This window comes from Syngnathus acus, chromosome 6 (genome assembly GCF_901709675.1).
Source record: "Syngnathus acus chromosome 6, fSynAcu1.2, whole genome shotgun sequence".
Taxonomy (NCBI): Eukaryota; Metazoa; Chordata; class Actinopteri; order Syngnathiformes; family Syngnathidae; genus Syngnathus; species Syngnathus acus.
The window spans coordinates 3,390,534-3,418,388 of NC_051092.1; the positions used below are offsets into that span (position 1 = coordinate 3,390,534).

The 27,855-nt window shown below is 44.1% G+C and overlaps 5 protein-coding genes, 1 long non-coding RNA gene and 1 other non-coding gene across 7 annotated transcripts; 3 read left to right on the forward strand and 4 right to left on the reverse strand.

Moving 5' to 3' along the window:
* Positions 1–499: 499 nt before the first annotated feature.
* Positions 500–27,649, reverse strand: LOC119124919. The gene is made up of 3 exons (XR_005098360.1): positions 27,633–27,649; positions 18,237–18,240; positions 500–1,045 (listed from the first exon to the last, which is right to left on the reverse strand). It is a non-coding gene; the product is annotated as an uncharacterized LOC119124919 (long non-coding RNA).
* LOC119124916 (calumenin-B-like) lies at positions 1,136–3,487 on the reverse strand. The gene is made up of 7 exons (XM_037255294.1): positions 3,374–3,487; positions 2,527–2,781; positions 2,133–2,326; positions 1,896–2,062; positions 1,764–1,824; positions 1,467–1,663; positions 1,136–1,344 (listed from the first exon to the last, which is right to left on the reverse strand). The coding sequence occupies exons 1-7, from the start codon at positions 3,475–3,477 to the stop codon at positions 1,240–1,242; spliced, it is 1,083 nt and encodes a 360-aa protein (XP_037111189.1). The 5' UTR covers positions 3,478–3,487; the 3' UTR covers positions 1,136–1,239.
* gtf3c6 (general transcription factor IIIC, polypeptide 6, alpha) lies at positions 3,597–5,137 on the reverse strand. Its single transcript, XM_037255296.1, has 6 exons — positions 5,025–5,137; positions 4,705–4,785; positions 4,536–4,599; positions 4,233–4,277; positions 4,031–4,129; positions 3,597–3,968 (listed from the first exon to the last, which is right to left on the reverse strand). Exons 1-6 carry the CDS (start codon positions 5,046–5,048, stop codon positions 3,901–3,903), a joined length of 381 nt encoding a protein of 126 aa, XP_037111191.1. The 5' UTR covers positions 5,049–5,137; the 3' UTR covers positions 3,597–3,900.
* LOC119124917 (B-cell receptor-associated protein 29-like) lies at positions 5,558–7,542 on the forward strand. Its single transcript, XM_037255295.1, has 8 exons — positions 5,558–5,657; positions 6,024–6,156; positions 6,335–6,435; positions 6,509–6,656; positions 6,733–6,868; positions 6,944–7,040; positions 7,186–7,286; positions 7,351–7,542. Exons 2-8 carry the CDS (start codon positions 6,065–6,067, stop codon positions 7,384–7,386), a joined length of 711 nt encoding a protein of 236 aa, XP_037111190.1. The 5' UTR covers positions 5,558–5,657; positions 6,024–6,064; the 3' UTR covers positions 7,387–7,542.
* Positions 7,786–24,711, forward strand: cnot1 (CCR4-NOT transcription complex, subunit 1). Its single transcript, XM_037255291.1, is given in 50 exon segments — positions 7,786–7,940; positions 10,040–10,339; positions 10,433–10,540; positions 10,768–10,866; positions 10,982–11,050; positions 11,146–11,200; positions 11,315–11,518; positions 11,628–11,796; positions 11,874–12,000; positions 12,084–12,194; positions 12,610–12,780; positions 12,880–13,007; positions 13,127–13,367; positions 13,481–13,600; positions 13,773–13,895; positions 13,982–14,133; positions 14,240–14,390; positions 14,465–14,678; positions 14,803–14,943; positions 15,632–15,756; positions 15,863–16,149; positions 16,230–16,308; positions 16,678–16,917; positions 16,991–17,131; positions 17,215–17,394; positions 17,474–17,590; positions 17,703–17,813; positions 17,886–17,963; positions 18,041–18,218; positions 18,321–18,389; positions 18,392–18,477; positions 18,748–19,044; positions 19,124–19,264; positions 19,585–19,689; positions 19,786–19,905; positions 20,000–20,194; positions 20,259–20,401; positions 20,537–20,645; positions 20,736–20,905; positions 21,048–21,279; positions 21,360–21,608; positions 21,698–21,861; positions 21,943–22,060; positions 22,146–22,247; positions 22,390–22,563; positions 22,714–22,863; positions 22,938–23,118; positions 23,184–23,316; positions 23,460–23,594; positions 23,774–24,711. Coding segments are annotated over 49 exon segments (7,173 nt in total). The 5' UTR covers positions 7,786–7,940; positions 10,040–10,237; the 3' UTR covers positions 23,853–24,711.
* setd6 (SET domain containing 6, protein lysine methyltransferase) lies at positions 24,919–27,310 on the reverse strand. Its single transcript, XM_037255293.1, has 8 exons — positions 27,159–27,310; positions 26,754–26,825; positions 26,466–26,610; positions 26,256–26,397; positions 26,002–26,196; positions 25,785–25,923; positions 25,335–25,652; positions 24,919–25,259 (listed from the first exon to the last, which is right to left on the reverse strand). The coding sequence occupies exons 1-8, from the start codon at positions 27,183–27,185 to the stop codon at positions 24,945–24,947; spliced, it is 1,353 nt and encodes a 450-aa protein (XP_037111188.1). The 5' UTR covers positions 27,186–27,310; the 3' UTR covers positions 24,919–24,944.
* trnap-ugg lies at positions 27,494–27,565 on the forward strand. The gene has a single exon. It is a non-coding gene; the product is annotated as a tRNA-Pro (tRNA).
* Positions 27,650–27,855: the final 206 nt, after the last annotated feature.

Sequence of the window (27,855 nt, forward strand, 5' to 3'; positions counted from 1 at the left end):
AAGTTGGTTAGTTCTAGGTAGATTAAAATTAATTCCAGGTAGATTAAATTACTGTTGCTTAAAAATAGTCAGTGTTGGTTCATATGCAAGTTAACACAATAGTCACTTATGACAGTAACACTGAGCAATAAACTGCATGATTTATTTTGACACTTTTGTGAGTGAATTGGTGCGATATACGTTAAATTAATTTAATCCAAAAAGTAAAAACTGTTGTTTTAAATCAGTAGACTGAAATTAAAGGGTAAAGCTTAATTCCTTGAAGTTGTGATGCAATGCAATCGTTCCTTTGTTAGATTAAAGTTTGAATGTAATAAAGCGCTTATGCTTTGACCTTTGTGATACTAGCTGGATGAGTTTGCGCTCACCTTTTCCATGGAATCTGTATTGTCACCCCAGTCCGTTTTATTACAGTGCGTGGTTGCCACACGATTGATTTCCATCCAGAATTTAAGGAGACAAGAAAAAAAAAAAGAGGCCAAACTGACAGACATTGTATATTTTTTACATCGTTTTTATTAAGATATTTTCAATCACAAAAACTGGACTTGATCGTCAGCTCAGTTTGCAGAACAACATATTTACATTTAAATCTCTACAAAAAGGCTTCTTAAGCAGAGAGCCAATAAAAAAAAAAACTCAAGAAAACATGTTAATGATGTAAAAGTATGCACAGTGGTTTTAAATGTTGGTGGTGATAATATCAGCATAGCAAAGACCTTTTATACTCAAGTGTTTGCAATGGAGAAATAAAGGCTTGTTTGAGTGTTTTTGGCTTGGCACATAAAACAAAGTGTATAACAATGCCAAAAGTGGATGTCAGTTGTCAAAAAAGACAAGAAAATGTACTGTACACACAAATACACAACTTATAGCAATGACGCAATAGAGCATTCCGTCCATAAATTTAGATGCCTTAAAACTTAAAGTGAACAAAAGGCTCCATTTTCAAAAGTCCAATTTAGCCCTTGTTACAAAAATTCAAACGGTGCAAACAACGTCAATAAATCAGGCTAGGTTATTGTCCAGTGCATTGCAAAAAAAACTAAATTCATTCCATTCCATTCAAACAAGGAAGCTTTGCAAAAGTGTGTGTGCGTGTGCATGACAAGAGACATTCAAAAAATTAAATAAATTAGATGACCTGTGTGTATATATATTAAAAAAACCGGTGATATCCACTGAGAAAAGGAGTAACGAGGCGTGGTGGACACAAAGTCTTTGCGGACGGCTGCAAATTTAGAACTCGTCGTGCCGAGTGAGGGCTTCTCCAAAGTCGGTGGCCTGGCTGCCCACAAACAGGTCGTACTTGTCCACGATCTCATCCTTGGTCAGGACTCCGTCCTGGTGGAAGGAGGGTTCAAATAAATGTACTATACAGAAAATTATTTCTCAAAAATTTTATATAATCTTTTCCAACTTTGAGAGGGTTCGGCAAGCCTTGCATGCGGGAGGCGAGGGCTTACTTTGTTCGTGTCGGACTCGTGGACCAGGTGCTTGGCCTCGGCCTCTGCGTGGTCGTAGTCGTTTGGCAAGATCCAGTCCCGTGTCTCATCCCTGTCCATCTTGCCATCTTTGTTCTTGTCCCGGAACTCGCTGAACTGCTCCCTCTCAGTCTTCACCCATTCGGGCTCGGTGGTGCCTTCCTCGTTGTACATATCACCTGTGAAGGGGAACAACAACATGGTCGGGTTCTTCTTGTGTTGCCCTCAATCAGCTTTCAGACCCCAAAGTGGCTCTTTTGATTTTCATGAAGAACTTACCAATGTACTCGTCCAGGTCAATTAGGCCATCTCCATTCTTGTCGATGTCTTCCATCGTTTCCTACGAGGCAGGGCAATGTAAACACTACTGTGAAAGTGGCGTGCTACCTGCCGGGCGTTGTTATCACTCACAATCACCACGATGTCCTTCATGTGGTCGAACTCCTCGGGGTGAATGAAGGCGGTGAATTCTTCTTTGGTGGCCTTCTGGTCACCGTCCTGGTCAGCCATTTTGAACCTCCTCTCATCCCGCACCATCATCTGTCTGTAGCTGAAGTCATCGTCGGGTTCGGGTTCATCTGCGGTCAAAGATTGAGAATTGGCGGCATGGTGGTGGATTTTTATCAAACTGCGGCTGAAGGTTCTTACCGAGAATGTATCCGTACGTGGCGTTCTTGTACTCCTCCCATGACACCTTGCCGTCTTGATCAAGGTCGTGCGTCTTCCACTGGCGGTCCACGTCCTCGTAGATCCACCTCTTTTGCGCGTGCTTGATCCACTTCTTCATCTCCTCCTCTGTCACGAAACCATCCTTGTCTTCATCGATGCGCTCCACAAGCATGCTGCAGACGACACAAGAGCAGATCGATGAAAAACAGAACGTGGGGGAAATAGTAGCAATATTTAAATCTGTCAAATGATGCTGAAAGAGCAGTTGTTTTTTTAGAACGTACTGACCAACACGACGAACAAGCATTTTATCACTTTTTAAAATCCTTGCCCACAACATAACTTGCACTTTTATCTTTGGTAGCAACTTTACCCGAGTCGCTCCTTGCTCTCCTCAGGAGTGAGCTGATCGAAAGACTTGGCCTCCTCCTGGCCCAAGAAAGCCTCGTGGTCGTAGTCAAAGTTCTCCGCGTCGTCATGCTCCCGGTTGCTGAGCGGGTCGTCGTGGTGGACGCGGTCCTTCTTCTCGGTGGGCTTGCTGGTGGCATACACCACACAGAGTGCAAAGCACATTAAAAACGCCCGCAGTTCCATCCTCCCCATGTAGACACGGCAACCCTCTCTGCACCTGCGTGGGTGAAATAGGACATTGTCAGCAAGGGAAGGAAAACAAAACTGTGAAACACCTCCATTGTCATTTGAGGTATTCATCTCCATAATTCATACTCTGGAGCTGATGAGCATTCATATTTTCTCAAGCGTATGGTGACTGGGGATGATGAAACATGGTGTCATTAGTTTGAGTTCGACTCCCATGAAGTCTTCCAACTTAGTTATATCGTGCCAATTCACAGAACTATTTTAAGTGCCAGATTAAAGTCAATCACGCTCCTTAAACAGAAAATTAAACCCTGCTGAATCACAAAGCAGATGCGACGCTTAGGTAACACAAATAACCACAGAGGAAGTGGCACATCTTTAAACGTACAGAACACGGTACTGGTAAACAAGTGATTGATTGGAGAAGAGTGACCGTTATATTCTCAACGGACTTGCTGGTGCTACATTTGACCGGCTAGCTTAGCGCAACATTTCGATAACATATTTTACTACGTCTAACGCGAAGTTGCTCCGGATATTGTGTAACACATACTGGCGATATTTAAATTAAACGACATTTGTGTTTTAACTGAGTCCAAATTTATTCCAAGATGACTTACCGATGTCTTGAGATAAGTTCGTCGATGTGGCCGTCGACTCCAGGAAACACACCCGATGGTCGAACGGCGAGTAGCCAATGACGTTGCGAGGACGCAGATGCCATGTCGCTCGCTCATTGGTCCACATCCTGTGAGCATCATTGATTGGATTGGCCAAAAACCGCCACGTCCTCAAAGGCAATCTTTCCTTTTCAGTCAACGTTTCCAACTACGTCCAACAGTCAAAGTAGGATATTTTTATTCAATAATGTTTCAAAACACATCAACTACAAAATAATGCAAATCACAGAATGTACATGAAAAAAGCAAAACATATATGCTTACATTCAGGGTGACAATGTCAATGAAAATATCAAAAATATTTGTTAAAGGGGCAGCTCCTTCATATTGACAGGGACACAGAGTAGGAAAATACAAATGACATTGTCAAAATGCCAGGTTCCTTAAATAATAAGGTGGACAATAAAAACAAATACAAGCTTGTTTCTTCACTTGGATCATCACCATCTTCATTGCATGTCTGGTGTTCATCCTTCCTGTTTTGTTTCTTCGACCGACTGGCAGACCGTGTCGCCCTGCTTATGCCCTTCGGCACCTGCCCACACAAAACCAATGTTATATTGTGATTTTGTACTACACAGCAATGTTATCTATTACCTGCATCACTTTCATTTTCTTTCTTCGCGCTGAGGAAGACCCGCTGCATCATGAGTTTCTTCACCGTATGACACTTGTACTGGAGCTCAGGTACACCGCCTTATTTTCCCGTAGATGTGCACAAACATCAAGATCAAGTATGACTGTGGCAAAAGCAGTGCCAGAAATCATTCAGAGAAGACATTTAGCGTGGAGACTTTACCTTTGCCTTCTCCCTCCTCAAAAAGCACGCATGTTCCTATGGCATCTTTGGAATGGGAAATTGGTGGAGAAAAAATATGGAAATAAATTATTGCTTTGAAAGTCTGTCAGTATCTGGTTAAGTGTGAAGATGTACAATAAAACTGCTGTTGTTGTTGTTTTTTACATATCTTGATCCATTTGGTCATGTATGGTCTGTTTACCATATTAATTTCTTGTCCTGTTACCTGACCGTTTTCTAAAGCTATTTTTGTCCTTAAACTTGTTTGAAGTTCTTTCCCACAACAGTGAAGCTTCTTCTTACCTTCATATTCACCTGCAAACACGTACTGGCCCACTTGCATCATTGGCTGCTCACTGTCAATATCCTATCAGACAAATGCAAATTAGTTGATTTAAGAATTGCAGTGCCAGACGTGTTTTTTTTTTTTTTGAGACAACGAACCCACCCCCCCAAGAAAGTCCAAACTTACCAGTATTTTGCAGGTGCCCCGAGACTTGAACATAGCATCATTATTTATGATCCCAGAGAGTTCTACAACAACAATCTGCTCCTGGACACAGGCACGTATCATATCTGTCAAAATTGACCAACCTAATTTTTTTTAAAGTCAAAAAAGTGCAATAAAGAACACAGAGAGGAGCGCAAGAAAACTGTTTTGGTGTAGACATCATGCACGTGCAACCGTGTCTTAAATCCCCCCCCCCCCCCCCCCCAAAACCTAACGTGCTGGCCACACAATTATGTTTTCCAAATCTAAAAGCATTTATTTACATTGCTAATATCACGTACCTCGTCTTCCCATTCGTCATCCATGTTTATTGTCACGTTACCCACGCAAGGGGGGTCAATGTTTATTCTCTTGCCGCCTGGATAAAACCATTGGCGCGACTACTTCCGCGATTGTTACGGTGGCCGAGAATGGAGAATGTGACGTCATTCTGTAATTGGGCTTCCTCACCAGTGAGTGTCGCTGTGGTCCATATAATTTACTCTCTTGTGGAGGACATGTCTTTAGGCTGCACCATACATTTTGTGCTTCATTTGCTGTTGTGTTTAGTGATTTTTGTACTACTGCTATTGTTGTTAATTAATACCTTTAAGAACAGAAAGAAATGAGTATTGTGTTTGATAAGAAATCAGTTCACATTATAATCCAAATAAAAATAATGTTTTTTTGCAGTTTTTTTTTTACCCAAGTGTAAAATATGAATAAAATACAAAAACAAATACACTTTTTTTAAAGAACATAAGCGTAATTTGACCAATGATTAATTAATGACACAGAGGGAAACTATTTTGTGCTCCTAAAGTGATTGACATACGCGACTGTTGTGGAGCACACATGCAGCTGTTGTTCGTGCATGTGTGCATATGTGTGTGTGCATGGACTTTTCTGTATGTGCTGTGCTCACGCAACTTCTGGTAAGTCAAACTCCTTGTAATCTATTGTTCTAACTTGCTTTGTTTAATTGAAATATATCTTACTGTCTCCTCACTTTTGAATTGGGTAATGAAATTTAATACTGGTTGGCGGGTGAGGAAAAAAAAGCACCTATAAATAGAAAAAAAAGAAACAAAGCCGAGTTATTCGATCTTAGATTAGTCCTCTTGGCAATTGGAACGAAGTAGTTTCTTTGTACTTACTGAAAAGACAACTATTTGTGCAAAGGTCATTAAAAAATAATCAAAATATCCACAACCAGCATAAGACTGCCATGCCTACACCCAATTACTAGTTCTGTCGCGAAACTGATTTTTGTTTTCTTTTTTGCTTCTTGACTCATATAGGAAAGTGCCCGTTCGGCCTATGACCTAGGAAACAGACCAAGATGACCCTTCAGTGGACGGCCGTGGCCTTCTTTCTCTATGTCGAAATAGGGATCAACCTCATCCTATGTGCACCTTTCGTATCAGCACAGAGGTAGAATATAAAGTTTACGATCATATTTGAAAACAAAAGTGTGTTTAGTGCTAGAATTGTAATACATGTAAATAATTTACATGTTAAATTATAGGTCACATTAATGGTGAAAAAAAAGTTTTAATTGTGTTTTAGGCTCTGTAAAGATTGGAACTGTACATATAAAATATTTTTGCAGATGGCGTATGGTATTCAGTTGGAGAATATGGAGGTGGTTATCCCCTTACTGGAATAAGTGTTTCTTCACCATGATCATGGTTCTCATTGTTCTTTTCCTCGGTGAGCTACCTGGACACCTCTGTTGTTCATCTCAACGACAAAATGTGAGTCTAACATTTTATCCGCCTCTCAGATGCTGCTCGAGAGGTACACAAGTACTCAAACCCCGAACCGATGCAAGAGGCTCAGGTGAACGCCAATCTCTTCGACCACCTTCACATGAGGCTCTTCAGAGCGCAGCGGAACCTCTACATCTCGGGATTCTCACTCTTCCTCTGGCTGTTAGTTTTATTTCCTACTACACATTGAAAAACATTGCTGTATTTGCCATATCTGTGCATTTTATGTATGTTCCAGTGTCATGCGACGGGTCATCGTCTTGCTCAACCAGGTGGCTGTTGCTGCGGAGAACAATGCGGGTCTTCAGGCACAGATGGAGAGCGCTGCCAAAGCCGCCAACAAACATCAAGAGGACAACCGTGTACTCAAACAAGTCAGAAGAAATCAAATTTTATGATAGGACTGTATCGGAAAGTATGACTTTGGTAAATGTAATCATTGTCCCCAGGCTCTCTCAGATGAGGAAAAGGTCATTTCAGAGAAGAATCATCAGCTGAAGATTGAAGTTGAGAGCCTGTCCAGTCAGCTGAAGATGGCAAAAGAGGGTGAGTTTTTGCCACAAAACGTTCTTTTCACAAAAATATGAAAAAAATAATTGACTGAAATAAGATCATGGATTGGAAGTATCTGCTTTTCTGAATCTGTTGCATTATTAGCAAAAAACTTATTTGTAGTCTTGCTTGTGTGTAGCCGTGCACAAGTCCCACACTGAAATGGAGGCCATGGGCAGGCAGGCCAAAGGTCTGGCCAAGGAGTACGACCGACTGCTAAGCGAGCATCATCAGCTCCAGGTAAATAAACATGAATCTCCTGATTCTTAACTTCTAATTATTTCATATTCTTTTTGATCCTCAGAATCTTCAGAGTGCTTCAGACAAAAAGATCCAATAAACACGGAAGGACATTGACAATTCATGAAGGGGATATGTTATTTATAGAAAATGTACTTTTTTATTGTTTGTATATAAATAGTGGTAGCTTCAGATAAGATGTAGTGGAAAAAATGTGCAATAAAGTCACTGTCATGCTTTTGCATGTGGGCAAGGAGAGCCACGGTTACGCGTGTCCTTTTAGCAGTTTATTGAATGGGACAAACAGTACACATAAATATAAAATGAGAGGCTGCACTAAATAAAAGGCCTCGTGCCCAGTTCAATCTATCAAATCCATCTATCTAATCTAATCGGTAATACCGAAAACAAATAGTGCCGCATTTATCAGGTGAACGTGCGAGAGCATCTTGAGTGCGTGCGTGTGCGGCGCGCGCGCGCGCACGCTCGCGCACTCTTCTTGCGGCGAGAGCGCGCCGCAACGGTGACAGTCGCCATTTTATTTTGAAAATCAAACTGCACTTGGAGGCGCCGTGACCCTCTTCCATTTCGCCCAAGTTTGTTTGGAGAGAACGAAGGAGGAATGAGCCACTGAATCACTTTCGTGGAAGCACTGTGAGTTTCGGAATAAATATCCGCTGACATATCCCTCGGTAGCTCGGGTTCAGGGTGATTCTAATGCTTACGGCAGCGATTTGAAATCAGCAGGACGGTTAGCCACCAGGGTCGGGGATCGACTATTTACTGGAAAGCAGCTGTCATACGTTATCAAATTGCTTAATTTGACAGTTACTCATGGATCATTCCTTCTTGTGACGCACCTATATATTGCACAAACTCCACTTTGATATATACTAGAATTAGAGTCGGGGCACTGTTCATTTGTTGGGCACAAAACGCTTGGACCCGAAGTGATTGCAGTTCCGTAAACTAGACGGGACTCGAAATGAGCTAACAATGCTAATGCTAGCTTTACCCGATCCATATGGTTTGTTTCTACATCTTACTGACGTTATTTTAACCCAGACCTCCTCTATAATTCATTACAACAACACTTCCCCGTAGTTCGGTTGTTTATTAAATGGGTATTTAATCAAAAGTTTTCAGCAAACAATCCTAACCTTGTTTCGGGCCTCAGAATCTAGCACGGTTAGCTTGAGTATTAGCGTGAAAGCGCTAGACTGTGGGTTAGCTTAATTTCCCCGATGTGTAACATTAGTAGGTATTTATAAATACGGGTAGCTATTTTTGATGTTGCGTAATATTGCCGAATGATTTAGACGAGCTCTAAATGTAATTGTTAGTCGGCTATAAGTCAGGTCAAGTTAAGTTATACGTTAGCTTCGACGGCTAGGTGTGCTCCGTGGACGACACTAGGAAACAATCTTGACTTCTAGAAAGCACGTTTGAATGCTGAATTGGGAATTGGGTTGCCAACTAACATGAGTTTATATCATACGTGTTAAATTCTGGTTGCAATGGGGCACTTGGATATATTTTTTAAGCCACGTTTCGATTCCTTGTTTATGGCTCGCGCGGAGCATTATGCTACCGTCCATGCACTTGCCCTTTGTTTCACTGTGTGTGTGTTTTTAGTTTATTCCTCTCTACACTATTGCGTCTCCGCGTGTTTGTTGTGTGTACGTTTGGATGTTTGTTGTTTAACGGGACCACCTTGTTAGGGGAGCGTTATCTGGAATCGGCTCTATCGATTCTGCGTTTTGTTTTAGCTCATCTGAGGCCTAGTGCGAGTGATCTGCAGCTTCGTTTTGGGAGTTAAGTTCTCATCCCGATTTAGATAGCCACCAAACTTTGGGGCGCATACCTCCAGATAGATCTGCCCGAGTTGGTTAATGTCACAGTATTGGATGTTGAAATGTGCTAAACGGAATATTTCCAGCTGTCATGCTCGCAGGCCTCAAAAAGCCTATCTTATTCTGGCATGACAAGAAGTTGGTAAATATAGTGAACACTTGCTGTTTGTGGCTATTTGGGACCAAAACCAGACGTGAGAAGGAACATATCAATTTCCTATAAATGATAAATTGAGCCTTAAATGCTCAGCTCTAAACTATGATTATGGTAATTATTTTATACTTTCGTGGACCTTACCCTGTAAAATAATTGGCTTACTGGTGATTTGATTTTGGGAAGAATGCACATATATCACCATCCTGTAAAAACACCAATTACTACTTTCCTTTTAGCCATGTTATGACATTGATGAATATATACACTTTTTTAAATCTGTTGCTTTAATTGGTCACAGCACCTTATGTAAGAGTGAGCAACTGATCAGCTGTTAACTTGCTGTTAACACGACTGCCAATACTCTTACGGACTTTTATCATGAAGGTTACCATCTTGCTTTGTGTGGTATCGGTTCCACAATGGCCCTTACCTGCTTTCCTCTACCCGATTTTTCAATCCCATGTCAATTCACTCCCTGTCCAGCTACCAACCGGTGGCTACTGCTTGGTTTATGGTGACTTAAAAGCATCTTTGGCCATTACAGAAAGTACATGAAAATGCCTAAATCGGTGTGAATTTTCAAAGAGTTTCTTTTTTACATGAAAATTTCAAAAGAGAAGTTGTGATTTTTTTTTTTTGGAAGCGGAAATGTCAATCATGTTTCCAGAAATGATACAGCTAGTTATATACACTGATCTCGTAAATAATGTGGCCATTACTAATTTTTGATCTCTTCATTGCAGATGCTGAACCTTATTTTAAACTGAAAGACTCTATCAAGGACCGGGAAGCCACTAACAGAAAATCTCATTTGGACGTCACTATTTTTTTTCACACCTTTTGGGGGGGGGGAGGAAAAGTAATCTATCACTGAAGTGACTAAAGGGGAATAATGGTGATTTTGCGCCGTGCTCGGCCGCCTGCTTCCGCCCCAACCAGCAATGAATCTTGACTCGCTCTCGCTGGCTTTGTCTCAAATCAGCTATTTGGTAGACAATTTGACAAAGAAAAACTACAGAGCCAGCCAGCAAGAAATACAGCATGTGAGTGTTTTTAGTTTTGGTTTTTGAATTACTATGACGTCGCGGAACGTGTGAAGGTGTGACGTTAACTCGCCTTAACGGGCCTTTTTCCAGATTGTTAATCGTCACGGTCCTGAGGCAGACAGGCATCTACTTCGCTGTCTTTTCTCACATGTGGATTTCAGTGGCGATGGTAAAAGCAGCGGCAAGGATTTTCACCAGGTAATTTTGTTTTAAAGCAAAATCAAAGCCCATTGAATATTTGTATTGACTGTGCGTCTGCATTCTTTTTTATTTCCCTTATTTTTGTCAGCCTGTCACCATAAATAGAAGAGTAATGTAAATGCTTGAGTTGTAAGCACTTGTGAGATTTCCCTTTTATAGCCCTTCATATGCCTTTTTTGTCTTTGCACTTTCCTCCCTGGCATGTTGTTTCCAACTTGCCCAAGACACAGTTTCTGATCCAGGAGTGCGTGTCGCTGATATCAAAGCCCAACTTTATCTCGACTCTGTGCTACGCCATCGACAATCCCCTGCACTACCAAAAGGTACACCTAACACTTCCTAAAATACAATGAGTGCAGATACATAAGCAAAAAAAGTTTCTTACAGCTTATGTTCAGTTGCAAATGAGAATTTTTTTTTAATTTTTTTTTATTTCAGAGTTTGAAACCATCTGCCCACTTATTCACTCAACTAAGTAAAGTTCTTAAGCTCAGCAAGGTTCAAGAGGTAAGCTACTCAAGGCAACTGCTACAATTAGCATGAAGTAATGCGTCAAAACATTCTGAAATGGACTAACATGCTTGCTATCTTTTACGTTATAGGTGATATTTGGCCTTGCACTGCTCAACTCCTACAACGCAGACCTTCGGGGATTTTGTAAGCAGTCCTGCATAGAGCTTGATGAAAGAGTGCTTCATTAAAAAAAATAATGCATATATTCATTTGTGTCCTGACTTTTAATGTGTTTTTTTTTTTTTAATACCTGCTCAGCTGCGCAGTTCATAAAGCAGAAGCTCCCCGACCTCTTGCGGTCATACATCGACGCAGATCTCGGCGGAAACCAAGAAGGTGGCTTCCAGGACATCGCTATAGAGGTCTTACACCTGCTGCTCTCCCATTTACTCTTTGGCCAGAAGGGAGCCAGCGGGGTTGGACAAGAGCAGATTGACGCCTTCTTGAAGACACTTTGCCGAGGTAAGTTGAATCCTGCAGTCCACACAGGTCAACTGTTATGGGTTAGGGTTAGGGTGTCTAGCGCCTAATATCAAATAGTTGGATTGAGTGTCATCTGTGTTGGTTTCAGATTTCCCTCAGGAGCGCTGCCCTGTGGTGCTCGCACCACTGTTGTACCCTGAAAAACGGGACATTCTCATGGATAGGATCCTGCCTGACTCTGGAGAGTTAGCCAAGACCATAATGGAGAGTTCTCTTGCGGAATTCATGCAGGAAGTCGGCTACGGCTTCTGTACCAGGTATGTTTGCTCTCGGCTTGAGTCGGTGTGTGCGCCCCTTCGTTGTCAGTACTGACCTGTTTGCACTTTCTCCTCAGTCTGGACGAGTGCAGAAACATAATCCACCAGTATGGGGTGAGGGAGGTGACGGCCAGCCAGGTTGCCAGGGTCCTGGGCATGATGGCACGCACCCACTCTGGCCTAACTGATGGCATCCCCCTACAGGTGAGTTACTCACTCGGTTGTATGCAATTTGACCGCAGAAATGTTTCGATACGTTCCAGCTTGTCTTTTGTATCCTCTCGTAGTCAATTTCTGCACCTGGAAGTGGCATCTGGAGTGACGGAAAGGATAAGAATGACGGGTCGCAGGCGCACACCTGGAATGTTGAGGTCCTCATCGACGTGGTTAAAGAAGTGGTAAGTCAACGCTCTTATACGGTGCGAAAGAAAGGAAGGCGCATTGTGATAAACTAGCAGGTTGATTGTGACAAGATCTCACAGTCAGTCATGACCAAAGTAACCAATAAATGAAGTATAAATCGAACATTTTACTCCAGCTCTCCGCTTTTACAATAATTACGACGGAACTGTGCAGAAAATGTATTAAAGAACTCTGGTGTGCATGCATGCGCGGCTCCAGGCATTAGTTAAACATTCACAGATCCGCTGGGAACACTAGCTTGTTACTGTCTGGCATCACACAGGACAGACGTTGCGAGTCATACTAAAGAAAAAATCTATTCAACATGGTTGTATATGTTTTTTTAAATGCCTTTTCTTCATTGTACTTCACTTCCAGCCTCTCCTCACTTTGCCCTTGTCAATCCTTTAGAATCCAAACCTGAACTTCAAAGAGGTGACGTACGAACTGGATCACGCAGGATTCCTAATCCGGGATAGTAAGGGCCTGAATATCGTGGTGTACGGCATTCAACGGGGTTTGGGCATGGAGGTTTTCCCTGTTGATCTCATATACCGGCCATGGAAACACGCAGAAGGACAGGTAACGTTAACTTATGGTAAAGTCAATGCAGACCCAATGGCTATAACTTTTGTCAAATGTTTGACTACCTCTCTAAACTCTTCCCATGTTGTTTTCCAGTTATCGTTCATTCAGCACTCTCTAATGAGCCCTGAAGTGTTCTGCTTCGCCGACTACCCTTGCCACACAGTAGCCATCGACATCCTTAAAGCGCCACCGGAGGATGACAACAGGGAGATTGCAACATGGTATGGAATTGGTCCATTTTGAGGTTTCTCATTTTCCAATATAATGGAACACACAAGCCACAAACCAATTGCAGACCACACATACACACACGAGCCTGAAACGTCTGAACTCCTCACAGGAAAAGTCTGGATTTGGTGGAAAGCCTGCTTAGGCTATCAGAGGTCGGCCAGTACGAGCAAGTGAAGCAACTCTTCAGCTTCCCCATCAAGCACTGCCCGGATATGCTTGTTATGGCGTTGCTGCAGATCTCCACCTCCTGGCATACGCTGCGCCATGAGCTCATCTCTACCCTAATGCCTATCTTTCTGGGCAACCACCCCAACTCTGCTATCATTCTGCACTATGCCTGGCACGGACAGGTTGGTTATGAAATGTGTCTTGCTCAAATATGCCCACAAATCAGCGGCAGTATTTATACCATGGTTGTGCACCCAAATCTGATGGTTTTTTTTTGTTTTCTTTTCTCCCCCAGGGACAGTCTCCGTCCATCCGTCAGTTAATTATGCATTCAATGGCTGAGTGGTATATGAGAGGTGAGCAGTATGACCAAGCCAAGTTGTCCCGCATCCTGGATGTGGCCCAAGACTTGAAGGTTTGTCACCACACACCGAAAACATTTGAAAACTGACTACAGCACAACACACATTTGATGAAAAAGTCAATATGTAAACAAAGTTTTGTTTCGTTTGATTTAACGGGAGGCTGTTGGACACTTATGTTAGTGGGCGTCCTGTCATTCTGTCCGTATTTTGTTTGTTCTCCAGTCTCTCTCGATGCTGCTGAATGGTACTCCGTTTGCCTTTGTTATTGACCTTGCTGCACTTGCCTCTCGCCGTGAATACCTCAAACTTGATAAATGGCTGACTGACAAAATTAGAGAGCACGGGGTATGTCTCAATGTTAATGTTTTAAACGCACTCGATGGGATCGGTATGGAAGTAATTTTGTGTTGTTGTTTTTTTCTCTGGGTCAGGAACCTTTTATCCAAGCTTGCGTCACATTCCTGAAACGGCGATGCCCATCCATTATGGGTGGTCTGGCACCAGACAAGGATCAGCCTAAGAGCTCTCAGTTACCTCCAGAGACCCTAGCCACCATGCTGGCCTGTCTTCAGTCTTGTGCTGGGTGAGTGCCCCTTGTCGTTCAATATTTGTGCTTGCTCCTGGCATTAAATAGTTTTATTTTTTGTGCACCATTTCAAACTGAAATTTTTGTTTCACCTATCGCTCAGGAGTGTTTCGCAAGAGCTGTCAGAGACCATCCTGACCATGGTTGCAAACTGCAGCAATGTTATGAACAAAGCCCGGCAGCCACCACCTGGAGTCATGCCGAAAGGACGGGCCCCGAGCACCAGCAGCCTGGATGCCATTTCCCCGGTTCAGGTATCCTCCAACAAAATAAACCGTATTTCACTGTATTAGCCGAACCATTCTCAATCCAACATCCCTTCTGTTAGGTGGACCCTCTTACTGGCATGGGCGCTTTGAATCTGGGCAGCACGGCCACCTCCCACACACAGAGCATGCAGGGTTTCCCCACCTCCCTTAGTTCGGCTTTCAGTAATCCCCAGTCGCCAGCAAAGGCATTTCCACCCCTCTCAAACACCAATCCAAGCACACCATTTGGCGGTATTGGCAGCTTGTCCTCGCAGCTTCCTGGTATGGACTCTGGTACTGTACTTTTTCCAAAAGTCTTTCTTGAATATGCGCAATGAAAGTAATGTCCTGATTTTAAACACTTCTCCGTTGACACTCAGAAAGGCTGTAGTTTAAAGCAGACTCTGTTTCTGTCCAGGTCCCTTGAGCTCAGGCATCGGTACGGGTATCGGTTCTAGTCTTGGAATGCCGGCAGTAAGCACTGATCCATTCAGCACCAGAAAGATGAGCACACCAAGCCTGAACCCTCCTACCTTCCAGCAGAGTAAGATGAAGGCCTGTAAGTGGCGGTGGTAGTGGTGTGACTGAGAGCCTCGCCCTGCGCTGCTCAGCACTGTATTTCCTCTGCAACTAATGACAATGTTTGAAAACCTATATTTTAGAGGGACATTGTAGTCTGGGCAATCATGGCAGTAAGAACCATCTTTCTTATATCTTTGACACATCAAATCTGTCTCTGAAATGCCATTTAACCTTGCAAATACTTTGTAGAGGAAATACAGGCCAGTCTTCCATTCCTTGTCCGCTTAAGCTGACAGCCCCACTTTAGTTTTTTTTTGCTTTTTAAGAGTCTTGAATACGCAAGTATACGTGTGTCTCAGTAAATTAGAATATTAAGGGTGGGGGGTGATTTTATTTGCTAGTTCAAATAACAAGTCAACCTGGAATTCTATGAATTCATTAAATGCATAGGAAAATTTTAACTATTTTATAATTAGAATGATGGGCCTAATTAAATCCCCAAATTTGGAATCTCTCAAGATTAGAATATTAAAACTCATTTCAAGTATCAAGTGTGCTTACAGAACAGGGCACTGTTGCATAATGGCATGTCTCATAATTGATTGAGATGCATCTGTATACTTGTGACTTGAGACACAAGAATCAATTACATGGCTCATGCTTTGCTTTTATGGAGTCACTACCTTCCAGTACATCATCTCAACTCTGTAATCTTCTCCTCCCAGCTGACCTTTCTCAGGTTTGGCCTGAGGCAAACCAGCACTTTAGCAAGGAGATAGATGATGAAGCCAACAGTTACTTCCAGCGCATCTACAACCACCCACCTCACCCGACGATGTCTGTGGATGAAGTAAGTAGCCAAATGAATTGATTTGAGTCTTCTTCATTGAGTGGATCTAGAAGTGGCTGGATTGTAACATGGCTGCCAATCACAGAGCAAAATTGTCCACCTCCAGGTTCTAGAGATGCTGCAGCGGTTCAAAGATTCCAACATCAACAGGGAGCGGGAAGTGTTCAATTGTATGCTTCGGAACTTGTTTGAGGAGTACCGCTTCTTCCCGCAATACCCGGACAAGGAGCTGCACATCACGGCCTGCCTGTTTGGTGGCATTATTGAAAAGGGTCTCGTCACCTACATGGCCCTGGGCCTTGCACTCCGATACGTGCTTGAAGCCCTAAGAAAACCGTATGGATCCAAAATGTATTACTTTGGAATTGCTGCTCTCGACCGGTTCAAAAACAGGTATTCAATTTTGTTTTGATTCATTCGACAGCTGTCGTGTCATGTTTGACTAAAATTGTTCAAATCCCGTGTGGTTTTAGATTGAAGGATTACCCCCAGTATTGTCAACATCTTGCGTCAATTGGTCATTTTTTGCAGTTCCCCCACCATTTACAAGAGGTAACAAGGTTTCCTTAATTTAGCAAAGTCTGGATGCCAGGGCTGAACGATTTTATCATTTTTTTTCATCAAAAATGTGATTCCAGTCAACGCGACCACATGATTGCTAAAGCTTCATGTTTTTTTTGCAGCGCTTCTGACTGACCCAGAATCTCTTGCATCAACTATAATCCCACACATATATGGTGTGTTAATAGTGTATAGAAGATAATAGTTGAATATCATCTGGCCCGTTCCATCAATTGCAATTTGCTCTTTTCCTGAAATCGTTCAGCCCTACTTGTTGCCCTAATATTGCCTGCGGTGATGCACTACTGAAAGATAGATTAAATCCTACGCTCTGCATCTTCCAATATCCTGTGTGTGCAGTATATTGAGTACGGCCAACAGTCACGGGACCCCCCGGTGAAGATGCAAGGCTCCATCACCACCCCAGGCAGTCTGGCGCTGGCACAGGTTCAAGCCCAATCGCAGCAACCCGGTATCCCAAAAGCGCCGCAGCCGGGACTGACAAGCACCCTCGTCACGACCACGACAACCACTACCGTGGCCGCAAAGACCACTACCATCACAAGGCCAACACCGAGCAGCTTCAAGAAGGATGTGCCAGTGAGTTTGACTCAACATATACGTAGTTGTTGGTAAAGTAAGCTAAGATAAACTTTGTATTCCCTCCTCGCAGCCCTCCATAAACACTACAAATATTGACACTCTACTGGTGGCCACTGACCAAACGGAAAGGATTGTAGAACCTCCAGAGAATGTCCAGGAGAAGATTGCGTTCATTTTCAATAACCTTTCTCAGTCAAACATGACACAAAAGGTAAGTAAGTGAGGGCTGGAAATATCAATTGATGTCATTGACTATAATAAGCTAAGCGGTTATCATTTCTCTCTTTTAATTAGGTAGAGGAATTGAAAGAGACTGTGAAAGAAGAGTTCATGCCGTGGGTGTCTCAGTATCTGGTGATGAAGCGTGTCAGCATTGAGCCCAATTTCCACAGTCTCTACTCCAACTTTCTGGACACACTCAAGAATCCCGAGTTTGTCAAGATGGTCCTCACGGAGACCTACAGGAACATCAAGGTTGGAGATTTGTGGGAACTCTACTGGAAATAGTGTGTGGCCTACAACTATAAAAGCTGCCTTTTTGTTCTCCATTCAGGTTTTGTTGACATCTGACAAGGCCGCTGCCAATTTCTCCGATCGCTCGTTGCTGAAGAACCTGGGTCACTGGCTGGGCATGATTACACTGGCCAAAAACAAACCTATTCTCCATACAGTAAGATGTTTGACCTCTTTAGTCCTTTGTGATCTCAGTTGGACTTTCAGTCAGATAGCTTCACCCCACATAATTTAAGATGACTCAGTGTTTCCTCGCATTGTTTTTTCAGGATCTGGAAATTAAGTCACTGCTACTGGAAGCCTATGTGAAAGGCCAACAGGAGCTACTTTATGTGGTTCCCTTTGTGGCTAAAGTTTTGGAGTCCAGCCTGCGAAGCATGGTGAGCCGCGATATGGATTGAGATGGTCGTGGCCCGAGCCTGCACCTTCATGGTTTCTTTTGACTTTTGTAGGTGTTCAGGCCCCAGAATCCTTGGACCATGGCCATCATGAATGTTCTTGCAGAGCTACATCAAGAACATGACCTCAAGGTGGATTTTAAAACGAATTGACAGACATGCAGGCATCTGAGAACACTAGAAATGCTGACCTTTGCTTTCCATTGCAGCTTAACCTGAAATTTGAGATTGAAGTTCTCTGTAAGAACTTGTCCCTGGACATCAATGACCTGAAGCCAGGAACCCTGCTGAAGGACAAGGACAAGCTTAAGAGTCTTGAGGAGCAGCTTTCGGCACCAAAGAAAGAAGCGAAGCCTCCCGATGAAATGCTCCCAGTCTCGACATCAGGTCAGTCTACATTTGAACACAACTTAAAGTATTTCCATATTTTGTGTTTGCCTGTGTATTCTTTCTTCAGATTTTAAATCAGACTTTTTTTGTGACCAACAGGAGACTTTGTTCCGTTTTCAGCACCACCCTCCACTCCGGCTGCCGCCACCACCACCCCTTGCACAACCACGGGCCCCCCACCCCACAGTTCAGTTATCACGACATCAATGTGTATGCCTTGGCAGGCCTGGCACCACACATTAATATAAATGCCAACGTAAGTAGTGGCTAAATTTGTCCAAGTACACATACAAATTTCTTTTGTTGTTGGTTTTTCTTGCGGGAGGTAGGATCATTCTCGATTTTTGATTTTGTTGTAGGATGTCGTCACATAGTTATTTAAATTTTCATACATTAAAGGACATGCAAAATTGACAGGAAAGAATTGCAATAGTTATTTTGAAATGAGGATACCTTATATATTAAAGTCCAATCAATTTAAGTGAATTGCTACTAATTTACTCCGTCTCTTCCCCCCCCTCTTTAGATCCCTCTTCTACAAGCCCATCCCCAATTGAAGCAGTGTGTGAGGCAGTCAGTTGAGCGTGCCGTTCAAGAGCTTGTGCACCCCGTGGTTGACCGCTCTATCAAAATCGCCATGACGACGTGCGAGCAAATCATCCGGAAGGACTTTGCCCTGGATTCAGAGGAGTCCCGCATGCGTGTGGCAGCCCACCACATGATGAGGAACCTGACGGCCGGCATGGCCATGATCACCTGCCGTGAGCCCCTGCTCGTCAGCATTGCCGCAAATCTGAAGAACAGTTTTGCGGCTGCACTGAGGGTAGGATCAGTTCTGATAGTTTAGCCCGCTTTCTTTGACAAATTATGAATGTTTTCTTTTTTTCTTCCCCCGTTGTCAGGCGCCGACTCCCCAGCAGAGGGAAATGATGGAGGAAGCTGCAGCCAGGGTTGCTCAGGAGAACTGTGAACTGGCATGTTGCTTTATTCAGAAGACGGCTGTAGAGAAGGCTGGCCCTGAAATGGACAAGAGGCTCGCCACGGTGAGGGTTCACAAAAGTCACATTTAAGCATCTATTGATTAGCTCTGGCTTTGATCAAAACCGGCAGTTCTTCAATATTGATTGAACACAGTGCATTAGCGTCTCACCACCAACCACAAATTAATTCGACCACACATTGCTTTTGAGTACACAAGGTGGGCCTAAAGTAGGTGCAGTATACAGTGGATCATCATTGATCCAAGATCCAAAAGAAATTCCAAATGTTTATTGAAAAAAAAATAAACATTCACCCTTGCATTAGACAGTACAGTAGGATAATATGTCATTTATAATCAACTTGTGTGTCCCTTGTCATGCAGGAATTTGAGTTGAGGAAGCACGCGCGCCAAGAAGGACGTCGGTACTGTGATCCAGTTGTTTTGACTTACCAGGCTGAACGTATGCCTGAGCAGATAAGACTCAAGGTAAATCAGCTCAACAGATGATTGATTTTAATGTCAGTTCAGTGTATGCACTACCTAACTTGCCGTACGGAGTCAAACAACGTCTTTGTTTTGTAGGTGGGAGGGGTCGACCAAAAGCAGCTCGCTGTGTACGAGGAGTTTGCAAGAAACGTTCCGGGTTTCTTGCCAAGTAATGATCTTACCCAACCAACCGGTTTCCTTGCTCAACCAATGAAGGTGACTTATTTGTTTTGTCCCAAGTGTGTCAAGTCGATTTACACAAAATGTCACAGAGCAGTATTTTATTTATTGCGATTACCTTTGTCAACAGCAACAAGCTTGGGCCACGGATGATGTCGCCCAAATCTATGACAAGTGCATGGCAGACTTGGAGCAGCATCTTCACGCCATCCCTCAGGCGCTCTCCATGAATCCCCTGACCCAAGCGTTGCGTAGCCTTCTGGAGGCTGTGGTCTTGGCAAGAAACTCCAGGGATGGTATTGCAGCGCTTGGACTGCTGCAGAAGGTAGGACTTAAAGCTCTCTATCCCAGTCCCTTTACCGTTGGTAAAAACCATGTTTGCGCTCCAGGCTGTGGAAGGTCTTCTGGATGCCACCAGCGGGGCCGATAATGACTTGCTGCTCCGCTACAGAGAATGTCACCTGTTGGTTCTGAAAGCCCTCCAGGATGGACGCGCATACGGACCACAGTGGTGCAACAAACAGATCACCAGGTGAGTGCGGAGTCATTTCAGTTACATAATACAGGAAGTCATTGTTATGACAGTGCTCCTTTACTTGTGGGATGACACCGTCTCATCAACTTAAGTTAGAAAAGCACTTTCTAATTGCGTGTCATTGATTGACAGGTGTCTCATTGAATGCCGGGATGAGTACAAGTACAATGTCGAGGCGGTGGAGCTTTTGATTCGAAACCACCTTGTGAATATGCAGCAGTACGATCTGCACCTGGCCCAGGTATTCGGCATATAATTGTCCCACGACAAACCAAAAAGGGGTGTGGCGGCTGTTTCAATTCACACTCTTCCATCGTGGTTTGCATTGCAGTCGATGGAGAACGGACTTCACTACATGGCCGTGGCGTTTGCCATGCAGTTAGTGAAGCTGCTGCTTGTGGACGAGCGCAGCGTCAGCCACGTCACCGAAGCGGACCTCTTTCACACCATTGAGACTTTGATGAGGACCTGCGCACACTCTCGAGCAAATGCGCCAGAAGGGTAAATTACACTGTTGGAATACAATGAACTCTCTTGTTTGATTGCGGTTCATCTTATGACTCTTCTGGAAAAATACGACACAGCCCGGTCAGGTTGCAGCATCTTGTCTTGTCTTCTAAAGTGTTTGTGAATATTTCCCCAGGCTTCCCCAGTTGATGGAAGTTGTGCGCTCCAACTACGAGGCAATGATTGATCGGGCCCACGGCGGGCCGAACTTCATGATGCACTCTGGGATCACCCAAGCGTCGGAGTATGATGATCCGCCTGGCCTGCGGGAAAAGGCCGAATATCTCTTGAGGGAATGGGTCAACTTGTACCACTCAGCCGCTGCTGGCCGGGACAGCACCAAAGCATTCTCTGCATTTGTAGGCCAGGTACTCAGCAGCTCATTGAAAAGCGAAGATCACCACTATTGTGGTTTTGTCTCAAAAGTCTGTGACATTCCGCCACTCAGATGCACCAGCAGGGTATTCTGAAGACGGACGACCTGATCACGCGCTTCTTCAGGCTGTGCACTGAGATGTGTGTGGAAATCAGTTATCGCGCGCAGGCTGAACAGCAGCACAACCCGGCGGCCAGCGCAGCCATCATCAGAGCAAAGTGCTACCACAACCTCGACGCCTTTGTTCGACTCATAGCCCTGCTCGTCAAACATTCTGGAGAGGCTTCCAACACCGTGACCAAGATCAACCTCCTCAACAAGGTACAACGTTGATAGGTCTAAATGTCTTGCTGGTGAACTAAAACTACCGTATAGTCCTCCCAACTCGAGCTTCCGCATTCTCCCACTAGGTGCTGGGAATCGTCGTTGGGGTGTTGATCCAGGATCACGATGTCCGTCAGACAGAATTCCAGCAGCTTCCCTACCACCGCATTTTCATCATGTTGCTGTTGGAACTCAACGCGCCCGAGCACGTCCTGGAGACTATCAACTTCCAGACGCTCACTGCCTTCTGGTAGGACCTGCGTCGACCGATGCCTTAGCAGGGAGGTTCTGGTCCAGCTGAGATTTTTGACCAAATTGCCCCCCTCTTTAGCAACACCTTCCACATCCTGAGACCCACCAAGGCACCGGGTTTTGTGTACGCTTGGCTTGAACTGATATCTCATCGCATCTTCATCGCCCGCATGCTTGCGCACACGCCGCAGCAGAAGGTTTGCCTTGCGCGTTGTCACAATGCAGAGGAACGCACCGCGCCAAATGTTACGCGAGTGTAAATGTTTTGTTGTCTCTCCGCAGGGTTGGCCCATGTACGCGCAGTTGCTCATTGATCTCTTCAAGTACCTGGCACCTTTCCTTAGAAATGTAGAGCTCAACAAACCTATGCAAATCCTCTACAAGGTATGTCTTGCCGTGTTCACCCTATTATGATCGTGGTACCTTGATTTTTGCGTACCTTATATATTTTTTCAAGTTACAAGCCTATCATTGTTTTTGTTCCCCCGCCCCCCCAGCCATGATTTAAAACTTTGTCTTGTTTTAGGGCACACTGAGGGTACTGCTGGTCCTGTTGCACGACTTCCCAGAGTTCTTGTGCGATTACCATTATGGGTTCTGTGACGTGATCCCGCCCAACTGCATTCAGCTGCGCAACCTCATCCTGAGTGCCTTTCCACGCAACATGAGGCTCCCCGACCCTTTCACACCCAATCTCAAGGTAGAAAGCACTCAACCGCACACTCAAGACAATAAAGAACAAGAACAGATGCACGCCGGGGGTTTACAAAGTATTGGACTTAGCTTCCCCACGATTATGTTTCTGCTTATATTTGTTGTGTGCTATATTTGTCTGTGATGTCACGTGCAGGTGGACATGCTGAGTGAGATCAACATCGCTCCTCGCATCCTCACCAACTTCACAGCGGTTATGCCTTCCCAGTTCAAGAAGGATCTGGACTCGTATCTGAAAACGCGCTCACCCGTCACTTTCCTCTCAGAGCTGCGCAGCAATCTACAGGTAATTTTTTTTTTTTAAAGGTTTGCGTTATTGGAAATCTGAAATCTTTTTTTTTTTTTTTTTTGGTCGGACAGGTTTCGAACGAGCCAGGAAACCGCTACAACATCCAGCTGATCAACGCCTTGGTGTTGTATGTGGGCACGCAGGCCATCGCGCACATCCACAACAAGGGCAGCACACCCTCCATGAGCACCATTACCCACTCTGCACACATGGACATCTTCCAGAACCTGGCTGTGGACCTGGACACCGAGGGTAACCCGTCTAGATGACTGAGCAATATTGAAGATGACACTGAACACGTATGTTGTGCTTTTCAGGACGTTACTTGTTCTTGAACGCCATCGCCAACCAGCTGCGCTACCCAAACAGCCACACGCATTATTTCAGTTGCACCATGCTCTATCTGTTTGCCGAGGCTAACACTGAGGCCATCCAGGAGCAGATCACCAGGTCAGTTTGTGTACTCGCTCACGCGTGGGCACAATCGCTTGAAATGATTCATTGCATTTCAATTTACTTGGAATTAATTGAGTAGATTTAACACGTTTGGTCTCCAAACCAATTCAACAGCGTTAACGCCTCGTCTCGCACAGGGTCCTTTTGGAGAGGCTGATTGTGAACCGGCCTCACCCGTGGGGTCTCCTCATCACCTTCATCGAGCTCATCAAGAATCCCGCCTTCAAGTTCTGGAGCCATGACTTTGTGCACTGTGCCCCTGAGATTGAAAAGTGGGTTTAGCTGAATCAATAAATTTGATGTTAATCTACTGTCAGTCTTTAGGGAGTGGCGTTTGTATGCACTGCACCCTATTTTTTTAATTTTTATTTTTTTGGTCTGTTGGGTTGGTCAAATCGAGGCATTGCCTATTGGCTTTGATGTGGTGAAAATGTCTCCCTGTCCTCGTCAGGTTGTTCCAGTCGGTGGCTCAGTGCTGCATGGGTCAGAAGCAGGCCCAGCAGGTGATGGAAGGAACTGGCGCCAGCTAGCCTGGCTCACGTTGCAGCTCGTAGCCCTCGAGAGAGAAAGAGAGAGAGAGAGAGAGAGCACACACACACGTATGCACCTCCCCCTTCACTGTTGGCAGCACTGGATAAACTGGCAACCACAGTCCATTGAGAAATGTGGGCTTAAGGACTACTGGTTCTGAAGATTTACATTTTTTGTTGATCCCTTTTGGAGCTAAGTCTGGAAGGAGATGATGATGATGATGGATGTGAGAAATGCTGTTTAAATACTTTTTTTGATGCTTTGATGTAAATATTTTGGGGGGGGTTGAGGAGTGGAGAGTGGTGGGACATGTCACATTTGTACACTGACATGTTAAAAAAAAAAAAAAAAATCTGAACATAATTTCATTCTACCAAAGCTTTTGGTTTGTTCCCTCACAAATCCTTTTCATCCCTCACTTTGTTTGCTCTCAGGCAGAAAGCTAAAACCGATTGAAGAAAAAAATGTTTGCTTTATTTTTGTTGAATTTTTTTCTGTCCTCAAGTGGACCCGAAGATGTAGTTTAATCTCCCGGGGGAGGGGCCTGATGTTTGTGCTTTTGGGCGAGATGCTTTACTGATGGTTTACTGACGGCCGGCGCTGACACGTCTCTCTCTCCCGGGCGCTTGTAAAATTGTGCAAAGTGAAAATGATTGACCTTGTATCTTGACAATTTGTACAAAGATTCAAATTGAAGAACAACAGAAGGACCAATACAGACCATTTTGTAACATTTTGAATGTTTTGTAAATGTATTGGTCCATGTGTATTTTGTAGTCCTTTCTAGTTTGCCTTTAGTTCTTGCTAATTAATTGCAGTATGCGTACATACAGTAAAATAAAGCATTCAAACTGCAAATCATGATTGTAATGCCTTATTTGCTATTAGATTGGGTTTATAAAATAGTTTCCCCCCTATCTCATAACTATACAGTATAAAAAAGTGAATCCATGAGGAGGTAATGAATAATAAGTTTGTTTGGGTCTCCTGTACTTTCAAATAGTTTTAATGACAAATTAAAAGTGTCTGCGATAGTTTAAAAAACCATGATGAAACAAATTAATGGACATTGCAGAGGAAAAACATTTTTTTCATGTCTTTGTGAGCTCCATGACTTTTTCCAGGATGCTTTTCTGTCCATATCTGACATGCAGTGCCTTCCTCTGCCTGCTGCTCAGTCTCTGTAGCAAAACCTGGTCTTCCATCAGGACTCTGTCCTGGTCCACATCGGGGTAGCCCCTCATGGTCAGACGCACCGCTTCGTGGATGAGCCACTTCCACTTGGTCTTTAATCCAGACAGCCCGTCATTGGAGAATGCCTGAGAAATGATCTCCTCGTCCTCCTCGTCCTCCCATCCGTCATTATCTTTCAACTCGGAGAACTCGTCCCTGGACATGCACAGCACCTAAAACCACCATACATCAGTACGTATTCCGACTCGGAATTCCCATACTTGCACTACTACAACCATGTGTATCACCTTGAGCACACTGTGCAACTCCATGTCGGTGAGGCAGCCATGTTTGCCGAAAACAAACGGTCCTTTATCCCGTAGCAACTCCCACATCTCCAAGAGTTGTGGATCTCCATCTGGCTTGGAATGATCATGAGATGAACCTGTTGTGGCCGCTTTGTACAGGTTGATGATGGGGATGTCGGCGGTGTCGTCAGTATTGTCGGAAGGCGGCTGGGTGAAGCCGTACATGTGCAGCAGCTGCCAGTTAGCCATTTGCCCGTACGTATTGAACACTTCCTCGCCTTTTTTGATGGGATGCACGCATACCATCTTCAAAGTGTCCTGAGGGGGTGAACAGAGAAGACATTTGGAAGCGAACTTTTAGGGGGAGTTGACAGAAGCATGTTGTAGCTATCGTAAGACACATAAAAAAAAAAGCATAATGTCTTTTTTTTTTTTAAAGTGTGTCTTTACTGGCATAAACTCCAGATTGGCATTGTGCTTGGAAACATGGTTGAGCATATCGGCCATGGGAACCATCATAGGTGGATTGGGAGCCTTTCCCTCATCATCATCTTCATCATCATCCGCTTCTTCTTGTGGCTCTTGGAAACTACACAGGGAGGGAATAAGACTTCGGAGAATGTTCAAAATAAACAGTGAAGAAAACTTTAAAGTATGTTTGACTAACCTGTAGGCCATGACAAAAGCCACTAGCTGCGTGTACAGCTCCAGAGTGTGCGTGCGGGTGTTCCACATGTCTGGATGTTTGGTAATGAAAGGCAGGACCACATCTTTGTATTCCCTCTGAATGTTATCCAGGTCTTTCTCCACTGCCTCTGGTATACCGGTTCCCCTCAGGAGTCCATCTCGCTCTTCTTTGGACCTGATTGGACCATTAACACCTTGTAGTTGTGACCCCATATAATTGTGTTTCCCCCTCACCAGAACATGGGGTGGTCCAGCATCTTGAAGTCGGTCCATAATGACAGGTATGGTTTCCATTTGGACTGCGCTGTGGTATATTCGTACAGCAGAGCTAGAAGGAGTGGCACCCAGCCTGAAGTGCTTTCCAAGGAGAACTTCTCTGAACAAAAAGAGATATGTTAGAAAAATGTGATGGAGGGGGAAAATATTCTATGTTGGAGGAGTTACCTCGCTCCAGCAGGGATGCGACGTGGGTCGTGCCCTGGTGAAGAAGAGCCGATCTGGGGATGGTGAACAACACTTCACCTTTCTCAATGTCATCCTGAGCCAACATCCCATAGTCGGCCACCACACCTTCTTTGCTCACTCGCACCTGCATACGCAGTTGAAATGATCCAACAGTTACAATATTTGCCATTTTTGTTCAACTACGCCTGCGATCGATAGTGACAAACAATTCAATGCGCTTTCACTTAATTGCTCCAATTAAGGATTCTGCTCTGGAAAGGAACGGACCTTGGTGCTGAGCACTAGACCTACGCCGTCGCACCACCGAAGGAAGTCCTGCAGGGAAGTGTCATCGTCCACCTGCACAGTAGGAAGAGGAAAATTAAAAATATATATTTGTAGCTAATTGGGTGACAATTTTGTGATGGAAAAATACGCATATTTATGCATAGGCATTCGTCACACAATCAATGTTTTAAATGTCAGATCAAATGATGTCAGGAAGTTTATTGTTATTTAGAATATATTGTCTTTATACGTCAAACGGTTTGACTCAACCTACACTAAGCTGTAGTATCGGTACTAGTTAACAAGCTATTTATCGCTACAGCACGTGTAAAGTACACACGACAGTTATCTACTGTACATCGCACTGCAGCATTACATAAACGAATTGATTTGACGAAACCGTACCTTGAGCCGCTTGGCTTCAGATGCCATTTTATGAGCTTGTTGAACTCCGTCAAGCGGCAAAGTGGATTTTAAACAGTTTCACGATCCATGGCAGAGTAACTCAAACACGTGGAGGCAGGAGGCAGGACCAGACCCGGAAGAAGGACGAGCAGGCAGAACGTGAGGATGGATAATCGAGCTCGATAAAGCTAACTCAAAATGTCGTTAGAGCAAAGCATTATTTTATGAATCACTGCTAAATGACAAAAATATCAGTATTTTCTTTAAATAAACTTTGGGATTCCCAAATCAGAATTTGTAATGTTATAATAGCAAGGATTTCCGTCAAATACTGTGGCTCGTTGGTCTAGGGGTATGATTCTCGCTTTGGGTGCGAGAGGTCCCGGGTTCAAATCCCGGACGAGCCCAGTTTTTATTATTTACTAATTTTGCCTATCTACATGATCTTTTACTAACCCAAATCCCCAGAGAAACAACAAAAGCACCCGAAAAGGACAGCACCGGAAATGTCCCGAGTTGCAAAATTGTAATGTCTACCTGTGGCCTCACAGAGGGCGCTGTTTCACATCCTGAAGACACCCAACTTGCCACATCATCAAGTTTTTGAATTTTGAAAACTTAAAATTCCTCAGCACTCAGTGATTGGTTTTGGTGACTTGGTTTAGCGAAACGATTCTGATTCTCGCTTCGCGTGCAG

Coding starts and splice junctions, on each gene's coding strand:
- LOC119124916 (XM_037255294.1), bottom strand. CDS start 3,477: ATGGCATCTGCGTCCTCGCAACGTCATTGGCTACTCGCCGTTCGACCA. Junction 2,063..2,132: donor CACGTACGGATACATTCTCG/GTAAGAACCTTC, acceptor CTTTGACCGCAG/ATGAACCCGAACCCGACGAT. Junction 1,664..1,763: donor TGACCTGGACGAGTACATTG/GTAAGTTCTTCA, acceptor TCCCCTTCACAG/GTGATATGTACAACGAGGAA.
- gtf3c6 (XM_037255296.1), bottom strand. CDS start 5,048: ATGGATGACGAATGGGAAGACGAG. Junction 4,600..4,704: donor GGGGCACCTGCAAAATACTG/GTAAGTTTGGAC, acceptor TTTGTCTGATAG/GATATTGACAGTGAGCAGCC. Junction 4,130..4,232: donor TGAGGAGGGAGAAGGCAAAG/GTAAAGTCTCCA, acceptor CGGGAAAATAAG/GCGGTGTACCTGAGCTCCAG.
- LOC119124917 (XM_037255295.1), top strand. CDS start 6,065: ATGACCCTTCAGTGGACGGCCGTGGCCTTCTTTCTCTATGTCGAAATA. Junction 6,657..6,732: donor TTCTCACTCTTCCTCTGGCT/GTTAGTTTTATT, acceptor TGTATGTTCCAG/TGTCATGCGACGGGTCATCG. Junction 6,869..6,943: donor ACAACCGTGTACTCAAACAA/GTCAGAAGAAAT, acceptor CATTGTCCCCAG/GCTCTCTCAGATGAGGAAAA.
- setd6 (XM_037255293.1), bottom strand. CDS start 27,185: ATGGCATCTGAAGCCAAGCGGCTCAAG. Junction 26,398..26,465: donor CGCATCCCTGCTGGAGCGAG/GTAACTCCTCCA, acceptor CTTTTTGTTCAG/AGAAGTTCTCCTTGGAAAGC. Junction 25,653..25,784: donor CCAATCTGGAGTTTATGCCA/GTAAAGACACAC, acceptor TCACCCCCTCAG/GACACTTTGAAGATGGTATG.